The following is a 20,874-nucleotide window of genomic DNA, read 5'->3' as shown; positions in this document are numbered from 1 at the left end:
GTCCAGGGACTGTCATTACACACAGGACTCATGCAGCAAATCAAAGGCACTTTCACCAACACCACCTTTTATTAAACAACCGTCTCACAGGATTTAGAACCACATTTTGTACAAAGGATCATAAATAAAACAGCACAAACTGAATCTGTTGAAGTGTTTCCCTCAGTAATGAATGTGGGTGTGAGCCGTGGCTCAGTGTGAGCACTCTCGCCTCGGGAGTCACAATGTGATGGTTCAAGTCCCACTCCAGGGACTGGAGCACTAAATCTAGGCTGACACTCCAGTGCAGGACTGAATACTATTTATCCCTCGATCAACACCAGCAAAACACATTATCTGCTCATTATCACATTGCTGTTTGTGGGATCTTGCTGTGCACAGATTGGCTGCTGTGTTTCCAGCTCACAACATTGACTGCACTTCAAAACATACCACGGGTTAGATGATGAGGAGAGATTACATAAACTAGGCTTGAATTCCCTGGAATATTGAAGGTTAAGGGGTGATTTGATTTCGGATTTTGAAAGGAATTGATCGGGTAGATAGAGAGAAACTTTTTCCGCTGGTGGGGGAGTCGAGGACAAGGGGACATAACCTTAAAATCAGAGCCAGGCCATTCAGGAGAGAAGTTAGGAAACACTTCTTCACACAAAGGGTGGTGGAAGTGTGGAACTCTCTCCCACTAAAAGCAGGAGATAGTCGCTCAATGAATAATTAAGGGATATGGAGCCAAGGTGGGTAAATGGAGTTAGGATACAGATCAGCCATGATCTGATTGAATGGCGGAACAGGCTCGAGGGGCTGAATGGCCTACTCCTGTTCCTATGAGAGACAGAGCACGAGTGAGAGAGAGAAATAAAAAACAGGCTTGGGCTGAGCTGTGATTCTCTCCACGGCCAAATACCCTGTCAGTACTCGATGTCCAAGTTTACATATGAATGCTGGCCACGTGAGGGTGAGGTCCTGGAGGCAAACACTGCCTGTTGGGCTGGAACTAGACTTTGGGTTATTGCCTCCTGAGGAGGAAGAGGGTGGAAATTAATCATTAAAAATTGGGGGGGGGGAAGAGAGAGAGGAAAGATGATAAACACGTGGACTTCATTATGAGAAGATGGAGTTCATGATCTCTCTTTGCCCCTCTGATGAACCTTTTAACTTTTTCTGTATATTTTTCTATTCCTCCCAGAAATCTCCTTCACCTTCCTCTCTGCAGGATTTGTAAAGGTTATTTTTTCCTCTTTATATCAGTTTTAATTTGCTTCTTAAACCATTTTGGGTCTGGTCTGAGCTGATTAGTTTTTGGTTTGTGTTTACTGAGCCCAGTTTGCTGTATTCTGGATCCATTTTGTAAAATTGTAATCTTGTGTTTCTGATTTTGTTTCTGAACTGCTGCTGCAGGCCTGAAAGGGTTAATCTTCAGACAGAGTCAATCAGGAAATGAAACTCACATTGTCACTCCCCAGACCGAGTGTTTATAAGAATTTCACTTCCTGCTCTGGTTCCTCGCTCTCTCTTGTTCTGTGTGAAAGCTGCTTCAGGAGCTGTAGGAATGGAGCCCGGAGCTTTAGAGGATGAATTAACCTGTGCTGTGTGTCTCCAGGTGTACCAGGACCCGGTGGTGTTGTCCTGTCAGCACAGTTTCTGTTTGAAATGTATTGAGGGAGTTTGGGCCCAGACACCAGGCCCAGAAGGGTTTGAGTGTCCTCAGTGTCGCCAGAAATTCAACCCCAGGCCCAGTCTGAAGAGAAGCTTCACGCTGTGTAATATTGTGGAAAAATACAAGCGGTCACAGCCTCTTGCTAAATCATCCCGTGTCGCGTGTGAGTACTGCATCGAGAATCCATCCCCAGCTGTCAAGACGTGTCTGAAATGTGAAGCTTCCTTTTGCTCCCTTCATTTAAAACCACATTCACTGAAAGAGGCCTACAAAGATCACACCCTAATCGAACCTGTGGCTGATCTTACAGACAGGCAGTGCGTTGACCATAAGAAGGTTCTTGAATTCTACTGTAAAGATGATGCAGAGTGTGTGTGTGTTTCCTGTATAATAATAGGGAAACATAAATCCCACACACTGCTGAGCCTGGATCAGGCACAAGCTGTAATTAAGGTGAGTGACACAATTCCTGATATTAAATACAGTGAGGGAGAGTTTTCCTGTAGAGCTCAGTAATTCACTGTGTGGGCACCTGTGAGAACTGGCACTCCATGGCATAGGGCTGTGGAGCAGAGCATGTTGTAGCCCTGTGTAACACTGGGGTATTCTGCCATCTGACCAGCAGGGAGAGGACCATCACCAGTGGGGGGAGTGAGGGACACCCACGGTGGGAGACTCACAACAAGAGGGAATTGGTGTTTGAGAAATGCTGGTGTGACTGAGTCTGTCTCCCTTTCCCCTCGGCTGATTCCTGGAAATGGAGGAGCTGAGTCCATGTGAAAATGCAGCACACGGTGAGTCAGTGTGAAAAGAAGCCGGTGTGTGTGTGGTTCCTCAGTTTATACAGGGCAGGGAGCGTCTCTTTACTGAGAGCCACAGAAGGGAATATTTCTGCTCAGGGCTCAGACACTGAGAATCCCCCAAACCACTTTCTATCCACACCCAGTGGGGTCACTCCTGGAACGGAATCATTTCCCTTTTACATTCCAGTTTGAATCCCTTTTAAACACTTTCCAATTGCCTTTACAGGAAGAATTGGAGAGAGAAATCGAGAGTCTTCAGGGAGTCCAGCAGAATTGTTCCAGCAAACAGCGAGACTTGGAGAGATCAGAAGCTGAAATAAAGGTGGGTAAAGTGGGACTGGATTTAGAAAGGGTTCCTCTCCCCGCTGAGTCAATGAGCACATCAGAAACAGGCCTTCCAAACCAGGCTGGTTGTGTTGGGGCCGAGTCACTGATTACACTGAGTTCCCCGTGTGTTTGATGTGAGGGGGAGCTGCTTAACTCTCCCTGCACCTCCCAGGGAATATTATTACATCACTTGGGCACTGGATTTCCTGAAACAGACACAGTCAGAGGCTGGGAGTTGGAGACTTGCCCTGAAGCCTGTATCAGATGAACACAGAAAGGAAGAGGAAGAAAAGACCATTAATCCCAGCGAGCCTGCCCCATGCAGACAGGGTTCAATCACACACACCACTGATCCACCCCGAACCATGTACTCACCTGGGAAAGGCAAACAGAAGAGAGAAAAAACACCTGCAGACAATTCAGGACAAACTCTGGGAAATTCCTCCCCAGCTCCCTTTTAAAGGGTGGGAGTGACTCCATACCCCCCACGTGTTCAGGGAGTCTGTTCCAGAGATCGAGGACTCTGGGGTCTAACCTAACTCTGTGCCTATGGATTTTATACACAGGCCCTCTGGTCCTACCATCCCGATCCATCTCAAGTACCTCACCCAACGAGTGAGTCCAATAATCCCTCGATCATTTTAAAAACCTCAATCATGTCCCTCTCGGCCTGCCTTTCTCTAAATCGCCCTCCCTCTTGGAGCTGATCCTCAGAACTAAAATCCACCAGACTACGTGTCATTCTGGCCACCGTCCTCTCCAGAGTCTCAATCTCCTTCACCAGGTGGGGGCACCAAAACTGGACCCATCACTACAGGTGTGCATGGACCAGGTGGCAGTGCCATACACAGTCTAAATACAGTGCTCTTTCTGTTAAACTCAAGGCTCAAGGCAACACTCGTTGAACTCTGTTTTCTCCCCCACTGCTTGTCCATCTTTAACGGTGATCGAGTAGTGATCGAAACAAACTGTCCCGTCCCTGGAAAGTGCCGTGTACTCAGGGTAAGAGCTGTGTGGAAGGGCCGTTTGTAATGAGAGTTGGTTTGGGTTTCAGACACGGATCAATGAGCTGAAAGGAAAGCTATTGAAGAGCTTCTCTGAATGGAGGAGACAGCTGGAAGAAGATGAAGAATACGCACTGAAACTGATCGATGAGGAGGGTCTCCGAGCTCTCTCTCAGATTAGAAGCTGTTCTGAAGCATTAAACAAGAGGATGGAACAGATTACATTAATAGATGGAGAAACCCAGAGTCTGGTACAGAGGGACCATCTCTCCTTTATTCAGGTACATCTTCAATACAAACAGGGCCATGTCTGGGGAATGGGGCGTTTCTGTGAGGCTGGTGAGAGGGCTGAATTGTTTGAAGATTGTTGATGGGGCCCAGAATTGGCGCTGCCCCCTCTGCCCTGCCCTGGGAGTGTTGGCGCTGCCCCCTCAGCCCTGCCCTGGGAGTGTTGGCGCTGCCCCCTCAGCCCTGCCCTGGGAGCGTTGGCGCTGCCCCCTCAGCCCTGCCCTGGGAGCGTTGGCGCTGCCCCCTCAGCCCTGCCCTGGGAGAGTTGGCGCTGCCCCCTCGGCCCTGCCCTGGGAGTGTTGGCGCTGCCCCCTCGGCCCTGCCCTGGGAGTGTTGGCGCTGCCCCCTCAGCCCTGCCCTGGGAGTGTTGGCGCTGCCTCCTCAGCCCTGCCCTCGGAGTGTTGGCGCTGCCCCAGGATGGAGTGCAGTGAAATGTGGGATTATTGCCCATTCCTGTGACTGGCCCCACCTACTGTTATACACTGAACTCTTTACTCTCAATCCCAAATTCACTCTTTGATTCCATTGGGTGTTGATTTGTTCGTTGACTGATTTGATCTCCTCTCTTTATTCACAGAACTCGAAGCAGCTCCTTTCCAGGTAAGTTCCTCTCAGTCATACAGTACCTGCTGCTGATAGGGAACCTTCCCCTGTATCTGGGAGAAGAGTGAAAGTAGAATCACCGCTTGGAAACCTTCCCAGATAAGGTGCTTTCAAATGGTGGGAATATTGAGTGATGTTTAACTGTGGTTTGAGGGGTTATTGGCTCAGGCAGCCTGTGGGAAATGGGAGATTCCACATGTACACTGACGACCCCCAGCTCTACCTCACCACCACCTCTCTCGACCCCTCCACAGCATCTGATTTGTTACGCTGCTTGTCCGACATCCAGTATTGGATGAGGTGAAATTTCCTCCAATTCAATATTGGGAAGTTCGAAGCCATTGTCTTCGGTCCCCACCACAAACTCCGTTCCCTAGTCACCGACTCCATCCCCCTCCCTGGCCACTGTCTGAGTCTGAACCAGACTGTTCACAACCTCGGCGTTCTATTTGACCCTGAGCTGAGCCTCCGACCCCATTTCCTCTCCATCACCAACACCTCCTACTTCCACCCCATAATATCACCTGTCTCAGCATCTGCTGCTGAAACCCTCATCCGTGCTATTGTTACCTCTGGACTCGACTTTTCCAATTCTCTCCTGTCCGGCCTCCCATCTTCCACCCGCCATGACCTTCAGCTGATCCAAAACTCTGCTGCCCGTATCCTAACTCGCACCAAGTCCCGTTCACCCATCACCCTCTGCTCACTGACCCACATTGACTCCTGGTCCAGCAACGCCTCGAATTTCAAATTCTCATCCTTGTTTTAAATCCCTCCGTGGCCTCGCCCCTCCCAATCCCTGTAACCTCCTCCAGCCCGACAACCCCCTGAGAATAATACAATCATAGAATGAGAGAAATTTATGGCACAGAAGGAGGCCATTTGGCCCATCATGTCCGTGCTTGCCAAAAAAGAGCAATCCAGCCTAATCCCACTTTCCAACTCTTGGTCCGTAGCCCTGTAGGTTACGGCACTTCAAGTGCATGTCCAAGTACTTTTTAAATGCAATGAGGGTTTCTGCCTCTCCCACCCTTTCGGGCAGTGAGTTCCAGACCCCCACCACACTCTGGGTGAAAAATCTTCTCCTCAACTCCCCTCTAATACTTCTACCAATTACTTAAATTCTATGCCCCCTGGTTATTGACCTCTCTGCGAAGGGAAATAGGTCCTTCCTATCCACTCTATCCAGGCCCCTCATAATTTTATACACCTCAATTAAATCTCTCCTCAGCCTCCTCTGTTCCAAAGAAAACAGTCCCAGCCTATCCAATCTTTCCTCATACCTAAAATTCTCCAATCTTGGCAACATCCTCGTAAATCTCCTCTGTACTCTGTCCAGTGCAATCACATCTTTCCTATCATGTGGTGACCAGAACTGTGCACTGTACTCTAGTTGAGGCCCAACTCGTGTTTTATACAGTTCTAGCATAACCTCCCTGCTCTTATATTCTGTGCCTCAGTTAATAAAGGAAAGTTTCCCCTTTGCCTTCTTAACCACCTTATCTAACTGTCCTGCTACCTTCAGTGATCTGTGGACATGCACTCCAAGGTCCCTCTGTTCCTCTACACTTCTCAGTATCCTACTATTTATTGTGTATTCCCTTGCCTTGTTTGCCCTCCCCAAATGCATTGCCTCACACTTCTCCAGATTGAATTCCATTTGTCACTTTTCTGCCGACCTGACCAGTCCACTGACCAGAGAACTCTGCATTCCTCCAATTCTGGCCTTTTGTTCATCCCCGATTTCCTTCGCCCGACCATTGGTGGCCGTGCCTTCAGATGCCTCGGCCCGAAGGTCTGGAATTCCCTCCCTAAATCTCTCCCCCCTCTCTACCTCTCCTTCCGAAAGATGCTCCTTCAAACCTACCTCTTTGACCAAGCTTTTCGTCACCTGACCTAATATCTCCTTATGTGGCTCAGTGTGAAGCCCCCTGGACATTTCACTACTTTAAAGGCGCTATATAAATGCAAGTTGTTGTTGTTATTGAGTGACCTGGGCTGTTCCATCGGTGTGTCGAGCTTCTCAGGAACCTGTTAGACAGGAAGTGAGAGAGAGAGAAACCTGCAGTGACCTGTATCTAACCGAGGCTTCCGAAAGGCTCCATGTGTGTCAGTGACAACTTTATTCCATTGGGTCAGTAAGTGCTGTGTGATTGGCTTGTTCCATCAACCAGCCCATGGAGAAATGAGGAGAGGGGCAGGTCCCAGTGTCAGAGTGACAGTAAAATGTGTTGTGATTGGCTCATTCTATCCACTAACAGAGAAATGAGTCAGTGCTGAGATTTCCCAGTAATGTCACTGTGATTGGACCCTCTGGCCACGATTTTATCTCCGAGGTCCGGGTGGGTTGGGGGCGGGGGGCAAACAAAATCGGGGATTTCCGGAGCGGGAAGGAATCCTGGCTCCAACCCGCTGAAAAACACGTCCGACCCAGAGCCACCTGGGTGCGCGGGGTTCAGGAAGCTGGGACGGGACGATATTTAAACCCACAATTAACGGAGTTAAAGTCCTTGGAATTGTGATTTCCATTTTATTGATGCAGGGAAACGATATCAACGCTGCCTCAATGTGTTTCCTGTGCTGTGTGAAGCACGCCATGGAAACGGAGGTGAGTTGCAGCCGGCAGCCATTTGGCCATTGAAATCCCTGTTTGACAGATGGGGATAAAAGGTGAGTTATTGCAGCAGGGCACTCAGTTCTCTCAGACAAACTATTGGCTGGGAGTTCTTTGTGTTTCGTCTGAGAATTCTTGGTTCACACTCAGAATTGTTCTGTTTACACATATTTACCTACATTTTGGACCCCCTCAAACTGACAACATCAGGATGGGGGGGGCGATGGCTGCATTCACCAGTATATCCGAGGAGGAGGCACATCATCATCCTCGCCAGGCACGGCCTGCAGATCCACCACTTGCAGCTCCACAAGACAGAGGTACGTCACAGGGGCCCGCACAAGAGCAGAGAGGGGAACAACAGAGGGCCTGACATCGCAGGAGGCATTACCCTCGTGAGAGGGTCTACAGACCGAGGCTGAGCTTCCTGGACCTCTCTGAGGAGCAGTGCATACGGAGGCTGAGAGTGAGTCACCAGGTGGTCGCAGACATCTGCAGCCTCCTTCATGCAGAGCTGCTCCCGGCTGGGCCTGGTGGCATCGCATTGCCCGTCGCAGTTAAAGTCACCACTGCCCTTAACTCCTTCACTTCCGGATCCTTCCAGGGTGTCACCGGTGACATCATCGGGGTCTCTCATTTGTCTGCCCTCAAGTGCATAAGACAGGTCTCCGATGGTTTGTTTTGCAGGGTGTCTCACTACGTCAACTTCCCCATGGACGATCTCAGCCAGACGGAGAGGGCAGTGGGTTTCCACTCACTGTGCTGGCTTCCCACGGGTACAGGGTGCAATTGATTGCACACACGTAGAAATCCGAGCACCTCCACACGAGCCAGGACTGTTCACCAACAGAAAGGGATATCACTCCCTCAACATGCAGCTCGTTTGTGATCACCGGAAATGATTTCTTCACGTGTGCACCAGATTCCCTGGCAGCTGCCATGATTCCTTCATTCTGCGGGAATCCAACATCCCGGCCCTCTTCCACGCACCAAACAGACTTAAGGACTGGCTCCTCGGAAACAAGGGAAACCTCCTGCTGACATGGCTCATGATACCTGTGAGAAACCCAATCAGCAAGGCACAGAGTCAGTACAACGACAGTCACATCACCACCAGGTCTGTCGTTGAACATGCGATGTGATGGGCTTCAGGTGCCTGGGTCGATCTGGGGGAGAGCTTCAATACGCACCAGCGAGAGTGGGTAGAATTATAGTCGTCTGTTGTGTCCTGCACAACATCGCACAACAGAGAGGATTACCAGTGGATGAGGCCCCAGCAATCAACATTGAGGAGGAGGGGCAGGAGGACGAGGATCAGGACGAGGAGGGTGGCTGCTCATGAGGCCAAGGAGTCACTGATATTTGACCGATTCTCAGAAGGACATCTGCAAAGTGAGGATAGTCCAGTCCTCAGACCACCTGGAACGAGCACCACCAACACCAGGACCCCCGGCCCACACAAAACAGTCCAACAACCACACATACACCCACTGTAAACGCACCCACTGGGTGGCATCAAGTCTCACCGTTCATGATGAAGCACATGAAAGGGCCCGATCACAAAAGGGACTCAAGAATGGGCAAGATGTGGCAGTAGTGGTGAGAATGATAACATTTAATGTGAATTTAACAAAAACCAAATATAAATGATAAACCTGACAGTCTGTCAGACACTCTTGTGCAAACCCCCGGTGATCACAAAACCTTCGCCTTCCTCTTCCTCCCACTTCTACCTGGTGCATCCCCTGTGGCTGTAACAGAGGTAGTGGCAGGTTGCTCAGATTCATAGCCTGACTGTTAAGATGCTCTCGGCCGACGCTGTCTGGGTTTTGGAGCCTATGAGGGCCCCTCCAAAGACTGCTCCACCTGCACCTGTTCAGGGGCAGACTCAGCAACCTGGAGAGGAGGCAGCATTGTGGGTACTGGTTGAGAGGGGGGCAAAGGGTGAGACATGGGAACGCTTTGAGTGGTGTCCCCACTTCCATGTCCCCTTTTGCCAACATCCCTCTCCTGGGTCAGGGCCACATCACTCCTACCACCCTGCTGACAACAGTTTGGAGGATATGTGTGATGCCTGGTAAGGCCACTTCTAAAGTTTCTGTCTGCCTGTTTATGGTAGCAGACATGTTGGCATCCATAGTCCGAAAGCCCATTGTCAGGGCCTGAATGGACTCATTTGTGAGCCGTGCTTGAAGCTCAATGGAGGCTCGCCTTCTCTCCATCGCAGACGTTCCCGCACTTACCTGTGACACTATCTCAGATATTCCCTCACGTACCTGTGACACTATCTCAGATATTCCCGCAATTATCTGTGACACTGTCTCAGATATTCCCGCACGTACCTGTGACACTATCTCAGATATTCCCGCAATTACCCGTGCCACTATCTCAGATATTCCCACATGTTTTTTTTTATTCGTTCATGGGATGTGGGCGTCACTGGCGAGGCCAGCATTTATTGCCCATCCCTAATTGCCCTTGAGAAGGTGGTGGTGAGCTGCCTTCTTGAACCGCTGCAGTCCGTGTGGTGACGGTTCTCCCACAGTGCTATTAGGAAGGGAGTTCCAGGATTTTGACCCAGCGACAATGAAGGAACGGCGATATATTTCCAAGTCGGGATGGTGTGTGACTTGGAGGGGAACGTGCAGGTGGTGTTGTTCCCATGTGCCTGCTGCTCTTGTCCTTCTAGGTGGTAGAGGTTGCGGGTTTGGGAGGTGCTGTCGAAGAAGCCTTGGTGAGTTGCTGCAGTGCATCCTGTGGATGGTACACACTGCAGCCACAGTGCGCCGGTGGTGAATGGAGTGAATGTTTAGGGTGGTGGATGGGGTGCCAATCAAGCGGGCTGCTTTATCTTGGATGGTGTCGAGCTTCTTGAGTGTTGTAGGAGCTGCACTCATCCAAGCAAGTGGAGAGTATTCCATCACACTCCTGACTTGTGCCTTGTAGATGGTGGAAAGGCTTTGGGGAGTCAGGAGGTGAGTCACTCGCCGCAAAATACCCAGCCTCTGACCTGCTCTCGTAGCCACAGTATTTATATGGCTGGTCCAGTTAAGTTTCTGGTCAATGGTGACCCCCAGGATGTTGATGGTGGGGGATTCGGCGATGGTAATGCCGTTGAATGTCAAGGGGAGGTGGTTAGATTCTCTCTTGTTGGAGATGGTCATTGCCTGGCACTTACCTGGCGCGAATGTTACTTGCCACTTATGAGCTCAAGCCTGGATGTTGTCCAGGTCTTGCTGCATGCGGGCTCGGACTGCTTCATTATTTGAGGGGTTGCGAATGGAACTGAACACTGTGCAGTCATCAGCGAACATCCCCATTTCTGACCTTATGATGGAGGGAAGGTCATTGATGAAGCAGCTGAAGATGGTTGGGCCTCGGACACTGCCCTGAGGAACTCCTGCAGCAATGTCCTGGGGCTGAGATGATTGGCCTCCAACAACCACTACCATCTTCCTTTGTGCTCGGTATGACTCCAGCGACTGGAGAGTTTTCCCCCTGATTCCCATTGACTTCAATTTTACTCTGGCTCCTTGGTGCCACACTCGGTCAAATGCTGCCTTGATGTCAAGGGCAGTCACTCTCACCTCACCTCTGAAAATCTCAGATATTCTAGCACGTCCCTGTGACAGTATCTCAGAGATTCCCTCCTGTATCTGTGCCACCATTCCACTCATGCAGGAGTTGGACTCCTCCATCCTCTCCGCTATTCCAGTACCTCGTAAATGTGCTGCTGTCCCTCGATCATTCTCTTTTCAAAGGATGGTCCCCGGAGTTCAGCATCTGCGTCCAGCTGAGCAGAGTCTGGAGAGGAGAGGAGAGTTCCCAACGACACGGACTCTCCACAGCTGCCTCTGCCACCAGTGTCTGCTCGTGCTCACTTGTGTATGGTGACTCACCAGGTGCCAACCCAACAAACTCACTATTAGGACCATCGAGGTGTGAGTATCTGCGCTGGTGGATGGCTCACTAAGATGTGATGGTGCACCCTCAGAGGCCGGGAGCTCCTCTGAGGAATCGCCCTCTGCCGTTACTGCAGTCATTCAAGGGCCTGTGAGAGAACAGAAGGCAATATTAAGCATCATCACAGATGTGTCATGTTGCGATGAGCATACTGAGGTGTTCAACATGCCAATCATTGTTAACATCAATTCATGTTGTGTGTGATGAATGTTAAAGTTGTGTCACCAGATGTTTGTGGGGGGCCAGTCTCGCCGTCCCCGATGGACAGGCACTCGAGGGTGCGACTGATCTGCAGGGCCTCCTCCTCCACCTCTGTGAGGACCACTATTAGTTGTGGCCCCCCCTCCAGTCCTCACCCTCTCCCGTGTATTTTGAGCTCTTCTCCTACGAGGGGAGAAAGTGCAGACGTGTGAGTGAGTGAGGGTGAAGTGGTCAGCCAATGAATGCATTGCTTTGGGTGAGGCTGACCGTGAAAGAGGTGCATCAGAGGGTGAGTATCAGACAGAGACATCACATTGGATGAGGATTGGGGTGAGTGGTAGTGGTGGGGGGACTAATGGGGAGGTGAGGAAGTGCTGAGGAAGTGAAGGTAAGTTGAGGATGAGCCTTAAGTGGGTGTGAGGAGTGATGTGATGGCAGTGCAGAGTGAGAGGGGGTGAGGGTGGGGGAGTGATGTGCACCACGGATTGCAGGAGAATCAGGAAGTGTACTCACTTTTGCTGACCTGGTTAGGTCATTGAAACGCTTCCTGAACTGAACCCAAGTGCGGGAGATGTTGCTCCTGCTGGTCACCTCCTCAGCCACCTCGAGCCAGGCCTTCTTGGTGACAGAGGCAGGCCACTTCCTCCTGTCCGCCAGGTAAAATATTTCCCTCCTCCTCCTCTCCCCGGCCAGCAGCACCTCAAGTGAGGAGTCACTAAATCGTGGAGCTGCCTTGTCCCTCTGCTGCTCCATTCTGCCTGGTTGTTCCTTTGTGCAGAAAGTCATTGCATCAATGGCCCTTTAAATACGGACACTCCAACTGACAGCAGGTCATGTGGGTGCGCAGTCCGCCCGCTGCGCATCTTTCAGACGGCAAACCCGCCACCAACGTTAAGGGCCATCAATTAAGTCGCGATCGTGTGGGGAAAGGTAGGGATTAATTTTTTGGGTTTCCCGCAGGCCCCTTGACCCCCCGCTGCCATCCCACAGGCAGATTAAAATCCTGGCCTCTGTGAGGGAATCCCACCGATCCCAGGTCCCTGGGAGGCTGTTCCTTCTCCTCTCCTCACTTCACATGATTGGAGGGGGGAGCACAGACTGGAGACCCTCGGGATAATAATAATTATTAATAATGGAAAGATGAGGGCTCCAGTACAGAAAAACTGGACTGAACGCAGGCGGCTTTGAAAATCACAAACTGAGCTGAAGTGGCAGCAAACCAGGATCCCACTGCACGTGTGGAGATCAGTGTGAATGCAGGGAGACTGCAAATCCCAGGATTCTGCCATTTTCACGATGGGTTGCTGCGGGGTCTCAGTACGAGCATTAGAAGGGGTGCAGGTTGTTGCACTGATCACTCGTTCCCCTTTGGGTTTCTGATCTGAAATGTCCCCACTGATAAAAACATTCTCTCCTCTTTCATTCCAGAGTGACTGAGACTCAGAGAGTCACAGACCCAGATGTTCCAGCGCTCACCCTGAACCTGTCCAATATATCTCAACTTATCCAGAAGAGGCTGAATGGATCAGAAAAGTATCACTCAGACATACTGGGAATCATTGGTAAGAACGTGCAGCTTTTCTCCAATATAAGGGACTGAGAACAGGTCGGGTTAGTTGTGTTCAGACAGCTGGGAATATCCAAAATAATTCAGTAACTTACAAAGACACAGACACACACGCCCTGTCACAGAGACTCACACAGACACACACGCCCTGTCAGAGACTCACGCAGACACACACGCCCTGTCACAGAGACTCACACAGACACACACGCCCTGTCACAGACTCACACAGACACACACGCCCTGTCACAGAGACTCACACAGACACACACGCCCTGTCACAGAGACTCACACAGACACACACGCCCTGTCAGAGACTCACACAGACACACACGCCCAGTCACAGAGACTCACACAGACACACACGCCCTGTCACAGAGACTCACACAGACACACACGCCCTGTCACAGAGACTCACACAGACACACACGCCCCGTCACAGAGACTCACACAGACACACACGCCCCGTCACAGAGACTCACACAGACACACACGCCCTGTCACAGACACTCACGCAGACACACACGCCCTGTCACAGAGACTCACACAGACACACACGCCCCGTCAGAGAGTCACACAGACACACACGCCCAGTCACAGAGACTCACACAGACACACACGCCCTGTCACAGAGACTCACACAGACACACACGCCCCGTCACAGAGACTCACGCAGACACACACGCCCTGTCACAGAGCCAAAGACAGACACAGACAGATATAGAGACAATAAATACACAAATATAAACAGACACAGTGAGAGTGAGAGATTGAAATCAATGGAGGTCCTGATGCTGACTGATTTAAGGAACATTGACTGTTCCCACAGTTGGCATCAAAAGGATTTATTTATTGAATTGTTCCCATCCCTGCCCTGTCTGTTTCACTCTCTGTATTACTGTGACTCTCTATTCCATTCCCTTTAATACCCGCCCTATCTGTTCCACTCTCTAATACTTGACTGATCTGTTTCACTCTGTAATTCACACCCCGTTTTCCTGTCGGTTTCACCGACTGTAATACCTGCCCCGTCAGTTTCACTGTGTTAGGGTCTGTCACACCCGTGCTGTCTGGTTCACTCTACACAATGCACAGTCGGTCTGTTTTGTTCTCTGTGGGTGAAAAATAGTAATTAGTATTTATCATGAAGCAAAACTATACAGAAGCAAGAGCCAATCAGTGGATGAGATGACAAAACAGGACTTAACTTGTTCCCACACATCGATTGGCTTCCTGGGTCCAACAGAACAAGTGTTTTCGAGTATTTGCTGCCCTTTTCTCAGAGTCTTTATACCTCACTGGGTCACAATTCCCAATCACCGTGTGCTTTGTTTACAGTGCCAGCTTCCACCGAATACAGGGGCCCATCGAACGTCACTCCTCCCCCACACAGCTCCTCTGGGGCAGCCTCTGTCCCAGGGAACGTCCTCCAGCTGTCGACTGGGATCACGGGAAGAGCGGGAATATCCCAAGGTCTGTTTATAATCTTACACAAGGATCACGGGGGCAGTGATTCATTTCTGTTTAACTCTTTGTTTTTCTCTGGTGTTTCTTCAGTCAGGGTTTAGCTCCGAGGATTCGAGGGTCGAGTTCCTGCACCTCTTTCCTCTCCACAACTCGGAATTGGTCCGAGTCTCAGACTCAGGGCTGGAGGGGGGTCCTGGGGAACTCACAGTGAACAGCGACTAACCGAAGGGTCATAAGATTCATCCGAATTCTCAGGTCAATCCGCGGTACTGTTTGTAAACTGATGGAGGCTTTAATCAAGCTGTGGGCAGGATGGAACAGTAACAGGAGGGAGAGAGCCCAGGGCACACTCCTGTATTCAGGATGAGACAGTAACAGGAGGGAGAGAGCCCAGGGCACACTCCTGTATTCAGGATGGAACAGTAACAGGAGGGAGAGAGCCCAGGGCACACTCCTGTATTCAGGATTGGAGAGTAACAGGAGGGAGAGAGCCCAGGGCACACTCCTGTATTCAGGATGTGACAGAAACAGGAGGGAGAGAGCCCAGGGCACACTCCTGTGAGCTGTGTGTTCCCAGTACAGCCGGTGCTGAGATTGTGGGGCTGGAACTGTGAGTCTGTGGGATGTGTTGTGTGTCGGTGAATCCCCTCCATTGTGTCTGGGAGAACGTGAGCACAGTGCCAGGGGCTTGTGTGATTAAACTGACTGCGACTGTGTGTCTCCACTGCAGTGTTTGCACTGAGTGTACAGCACTGGGACCCACACACTGCTATTTAACAGGGATTCTGATTGAAGGCCATTGATTTAACATGGGATGAATCCAGTCTAAGAGGTAATATGGGGCTGACACTGTCTGGGAAATACTGACTCTCCCACCCTGCAGCTGTCAATCATTGATCTGAGTGGAATAACCCTGTCTGACCAATCTCTTCTCCCCTCTCTAGGGCAAAGGTCACCGATGAGCCTGGATCCAAAGACAGTAAACTGGAACTTGGTTCTGTCTGATGATCTGAGATCAGTAACATGGACTGAACGGGAACAGCCCTACCCACCTCACCCAGAGAGGTTTAAAGACCATCCCCAAGTCCTCTGCTCCCAGAGTTTCTCCTCAGGATCCCATTCCTGGGATGTGGAGTCTGATGGGAAGGACTGGGGAATAGGGATTGTGTGTGGGAGTGTCGAGAGGAAGGGGAGAGGCTCTTATCTTGGGAACAGCAGTAAATCCTGGTGTTTATTTTTTTCTGATAATTTTCTCTCAGCCTATCACAATTCCGAGTTCACTCACCTCCCACTGACCCCGTCCAACAGCAGGATCCGAGTTCAGTTGGACTACGAGGCCGGGACTCTGTCATTTCACCGGGTCACTGACTCACTGAGACATTTACACACATTTCAAACCACATTCACTGAACCCGTGTTTCCCGCATTTTATTGTGGGAACAAATCCCTAAAACTGTTAAATTAATCTGAGAATTGGATGACATCACTTCCTGCTTCTGGATCCTGAGGTGACATCACTTCCACGTTTGCCGCTCTGATGATGTCACTTCCAAGTTTGCCCCTCTGATGATGTCACTTCCAGGTCTGCCCCTCTGATGATGTCACTTCCAGGTCTGCCCCTCTGATGATGTCACTTCCAGGTCTGCCCCTCTGATGATGTCACTTCCAGGTCTGCCCCTCTGATGACATCACTTCCAGGTCTGCCCCCCTCTGATGACATCACTTCCAGGTCTGCCCCCCTCTGATGACATCACTTCCAGGTCTGCCCCCCTCTGATGACATCACTTCCTTGTCTGCCCCTCTGATGATGTCACTTCCAGGTGTGACACTGCTCTGTTCCAATTGATTGTTTTCTTCAGTTGTTTAATTTTACTTTAGTTCCAGAATTGTAGTGGGATTAATCTCAGTAATGAATCGTAGTAACGGCCGGTGTGACTGTATTAATCTCAGTAATGAATCGTAGTAACGGCGGGTTTGACTGTATTAATCTCAGTAATGAATCGTAGTAACGGCCGGTGTGACTGTATTAATCTCAGTAATGAATCGTAGTAACGGCGGGTGTGACTGTATTAATCTCAGTAATGAATCGTAGTAACGGCAGGTGTGACTGCATTAATCTCAGTAATGAATCGTAGTAACGGCCGGTGTGACTGTATTAATCTCAGTAATGAATCGCAGTAACGGCCGGTGTGACTGTATTAATCTCAGCAGTGAATGATAGTAGTGACAGGTGTGACTGTATTAATCTTAGTAGTGAATGATAGTAGTGACAGGTGTGACTATTATACTCAGTGGTGAATCGTAGTAACGGCAGGTGTGACTGTATTAATCTCAGTAATGAATCGCAGTAACGGCCGGTGTGACTGTATTAATCTCAGCAGTGAATGATAGTAGTGGCAGGTGTGACTGTATTAATCTCAGTGGTGAATGATAGTCGTGACTGGTGTGACTGTATTAACCTCAGTAGTGAATGATAGTAGTGACAGGTGTGACTATTAACATCAGTAGTGAATGATAGTAGTCACAGTTGTGACTGTATTAATCTCAGCAGCGAACGATGGTAGTGGCAGGTGTGACTATTAACCTCAGTCGTGAATGATAGTAGTGACAGGTGTGACTGTATTAATCTCAGTAGCGAATGATAGTCGTGACAGGTGTGACTGTATTAACCTCAGTAGTGAATGATAGTAGTGACAGGTGTGACTGTATTAATCTCAGTCGTGAATGATGGTAGTGACAGGTCACGGTCCCTTTAAAGAGCTGCTCTGAAAATCTGAGGCTGGGGTTGAAATTGTTCTTTGGCCGTTGCTCAAAACAGCGATGGTGAATCGACAGCCCGAGTTACACTGACTTCAGTGGAAAGGAAAATCGTGCCGGGTGTAAAATGGGCTGTCCATTCACTATCGCCCGTGTTGCACTAACACCAGAGACTAATTCCACCCCCGGGGTCTCCTGGGCATCGCTGAGAGCTTCTGGGACTGCCCAGGGGGGTAACACATCTGTCCTAAACTAAGTCAATGTATTGATAGATTGGACCAGACTGGGAACTTTTAATCTATGGTTTATGGGGTAATGATTTTTAGTTTATTGGACAGTAAGGTTCCTCCAGGGCTCACGACCAACATGAAATGGTAATATTATGGGATGTTTAACTTCATTAGACACGAGGAAGTGACTGAGTGTGTGAGGTATAAACAGGAAAATTGCCCCACAAATTGGGGTCTACAATCAGTGTCCCAGGTGACCATGGGTGATAATGGGACATTTTGTGATGACCAAAACCAGCGGGTCGGGGAAAAGATGTGTGAGTGACCGGTGAGAAACAAAGATCACCTGGGAACAACCCCCAAAGGACATCAATCAGGGATCAATGCACAATCCAGTGAAAGTCAGGGAAGGGCAGTTAAGAATAGTTCATTGACAGCTTTCTCTTGGAGATGGTTGTGTCCTTGCTTAAACTGAACAGTGAGAAGAATATTTTATAACCTGGCCACTACCCGAGACATCGGGACCGTGCAGGGGGAGATAAGCAAAGACCTCCAGACACCCCCCGATCTGTTGATAAGACAGACTGAAAGTGCAGGAATGGTTTGTATTTGATGTCACGTTTGGGATGATTTTGGGAAACCGCTGTGTGTAAATGTGATATGTTGCGTGTGAGGCAACTCGTATGTGGAATGCATGATGAAGATGCCCTGAAGAACGGGTCTCAGACACGCTCAGTCACGTTGACAACATCACTACATGAAATGGTTAATGTGCTCAGGAGAGTGAGGACATCTACTGGGTCACTACTGATCTAAACTTTTTTTAATCAAGGCACTGACGCAAACTCCATAAACCGACCAATTAATGAAACAATCAGGATCGAGTTGTGTACAGTTCTGGTCACCCTATTATAGAAAGGATATTATTAAACTAGGAAGAGTGCAGAAAAGATTTACGAGGATGCTACCGGGACTTGATGGTTTGACTTATAGGGAGAGGTTAGATAGACTGGGACTTTTTCCCCTGGAGAGTAGGAGGTTCAGGGGTGATCTTATAGAAGTCTATAAAATAATGAGGGGCATCGATAAGGTAGATAGTCAAAATCTTTTCCCAAAGGTAGGGGAGTCTATAACGAGGGGACATAGATTTCAGGTGAGAGGGGAGAGATCCAAAAGGGTCCAGAGGGGCAATTTTTTCACTCAAAGGGTGGTGAGTGTCTGGAACGAGCTGCCAGAGGCAGTAGTAGAGGCGGGTACAATTTTGTCTTTTAAAAAGCATTTGGACAGTTACATGGGTAAGATGGGTATAGAGGGATATGGGCCAAGTGCAGGCAATTGGGACGAGCTTAGTGGTATAAACTGGGCGACATGGACATGTTGGGCCGGAGGGCCTGTTTCCATGTTGTAACTTCTATGATTCTATGATTCCATGAGTTAAACACACTGGTACCTGTCAGAGGGATTGACATTAAAGTAAAGAGGGGCAGAGAATTTGGATTTCCAGAATTCAGGGTTGGGTTTCATTGAGTTCACAATGAAATTGGGACAACTGAGGGCCGGGGAGAAATAATACTTAGCCTGAATTATCCACAAGATGGATAATGGGAAAAAGGGGAGCTGGAGGATCTTTGAAGTCCAAGATTTCTTGATAATATGGTAGTATTTGGGGGAGCCGAGTTTCTGTAGTTTTCTGTACAATGTATTATGATTTTCTTTGTCTCTATCATGATGTGTAATATTAACCAAATGAAACTTAGATTAGAAGAGCAAATGGCTGGAGATCGGTCTGTGATGCTAACAAGATGAGGACCTTGGATAAGGCCCCCAGGATCCCACAAAGGAGGGGGAGGGAGGGGCTGTTGAAGATTGAGACTGAGAAGTAAGAAGGAAAGCCACTTTCTTAGATTACTTCTGCAGTTTAAAACCCCTAATATTGATAGACTGACAGTGCACATGAAACAACGTAATGCTGAGATTGAAAAGGGGACCTCTCCCCTTGGGAATCATGAATGGTGGGAGGTCGTCTATAATGTGGGACAGCACCCTTGGGTGAAAATCATGTCTATACTTTTTGTTATTATACAGCTTGTTATGATTGGAACACTTTTCTTTCATTTGTCGTATTTGAAAGAACTTTTGTGTCGATGTCACGGTGATTAAACTTCTTGTAACAACAATTCTTAACCTTATCTGTGGTGAGTGCAATTCAGATTCATTGAATGATTTAAAGTCAGTTGTTCGATCGCTCACACTCACTGAAGGATTTTGGACTTTTCAATCCCAGTTATTAATGACCTGCTAAAGGAGCTGAGTTTGGTTAAAAGTATTAATTCAACAAAGGACCTGTTAAACTGACTGTTCTAGGGAGCATGCTGGGAAGGTTGGTCACATTGGAAAAGTCTTATTCAGCAGACTGTCTGGACGGTTAAAGATAAGACAGCGGTGAGGCCTTGAAAGTCTGTGAGAAGCTGTTGTAAACATCAGATGCTGTCGTATCAACTTGTTTAAACCACGGGAAAGAGAGAGAGAGTGGAAAAGGAACAACAGTGTGTTTTGAGCAGCAAGAAGGGTCTCAGACCAGCCATTTTAGTGAGATGGAAGGAGACAGTCCACGAGAGAGACCAGAGACAGACCAGAAGATCACAGCACAGGATGGTGATGGAGAATTAACCTCTCAGTCTCCCGAAGCAGATGAATTGGCCATTCTGAGTTTCGAGTTGTGCTTCTAAGTAAGCTTGTATCAATCTCTATCTTGTAAAACTGGTATTTTAATATTAATAAAACCAATTGGTTAGAAAAGTTTAAAGCCTTGTTTGATCTTACCTCTGATTACCCTAAAGAGTAAATTAAAAACCCCACAGTCACTCTGTCCCTAATAACAGATGTTGATGCTCAGTCGTTGAGTGTATTCAAGACTGGGATCGAAAGATTTTTGGATACTGAGGGAATCAAAGGATATGGGGAAAGTGGAGTTGAGTTTGACGATCAGCCATGATCTTATTGAATGGCGGAGCAGGCTCGAGGGGCCGTGTGGCCCACTCCTGCTCCTGTTTCTTATGTTCTTATTCGAGAAACTTCCCCACAACAGGTGTTGCACTAATTGGCCTAATGGGCCTGCAAGAAAGGGAAGTGTGTCAGTGAGAGTCAAAAGGAAAGAAAGATTTGCATTTATATAGCGCCTTCCACTACCTCGGGACGTCCCAAAGTACTTTACAGACAATGAAGTGTTTTTGAAGTGTGGTCACTGTTGTAATGTCGAAAAAGCAGCAGCCAATTTGTACACAGCAAGATCCCATAAACAGCAATGTGATAATGACCAGATAATCTGCTTTAGTGATGTTGATTGAGGATAAACATTGACCAGGAGACTGCTCTTCTTTGAAATGGTGCTGTGGG

General features: G+C 48.9%; 1 protein-coding gene across 1 annotated transcript; it reads left to right on the top strand.

Annotated features, from left to right (window-relative positions):
* The first annotated feature begins 1,452 nt into the window (after positions 1-1,452).
* On the top strand, positions 1,453-20,284 carry LOC137311338 (E3 ubiquitin/ISG15 ligase TRIM25-like). Its single transcript, XM_067978619.1, has 7 exons — positions 1,453-2,110; positions 2,687-2,782; positions 3,842-4,072; positions 4,657-4,679; positions 12,889-13,022; positions 14,363-14,497; positions 15,436-20,284. Exons 1-7 carry the CDS (start codon positions 1,550-1,552, stop codon positions 15,954-15,956), a joined length of 1,701 nt encoding a protein of 566 aa, XP_067834720.1. The 5' UTR covers positions 1,453-1,549; the 3' UTR covers positions 15,957-20,284.
* The last annotated feature ends 590 nt before the right edge of the window (positions 20,285-20,874 follow it).

The sequence above is a fragment of the Heptranchias perlo genome, unplaced genomic scaffold (genome assembly GCF_035084215.1).
Source record: "Heptranchias perlo isolate sHepPer1 unplaced genomic scaffold, sHepPer1.hap1 HAP1_SCAFFOLD_330, whole genome shotgun sequence".
Classification (NCBI taxonomy): Eukaryota; Metazoa; Chordata; class Chondrichthyes; order Hexanchiformes; family Hexanchidae; genus Heptranchias; species Heptranchias perlo.
This window is presented reverse-complemented; position numbering and strand designations above follow the sequence as displayed.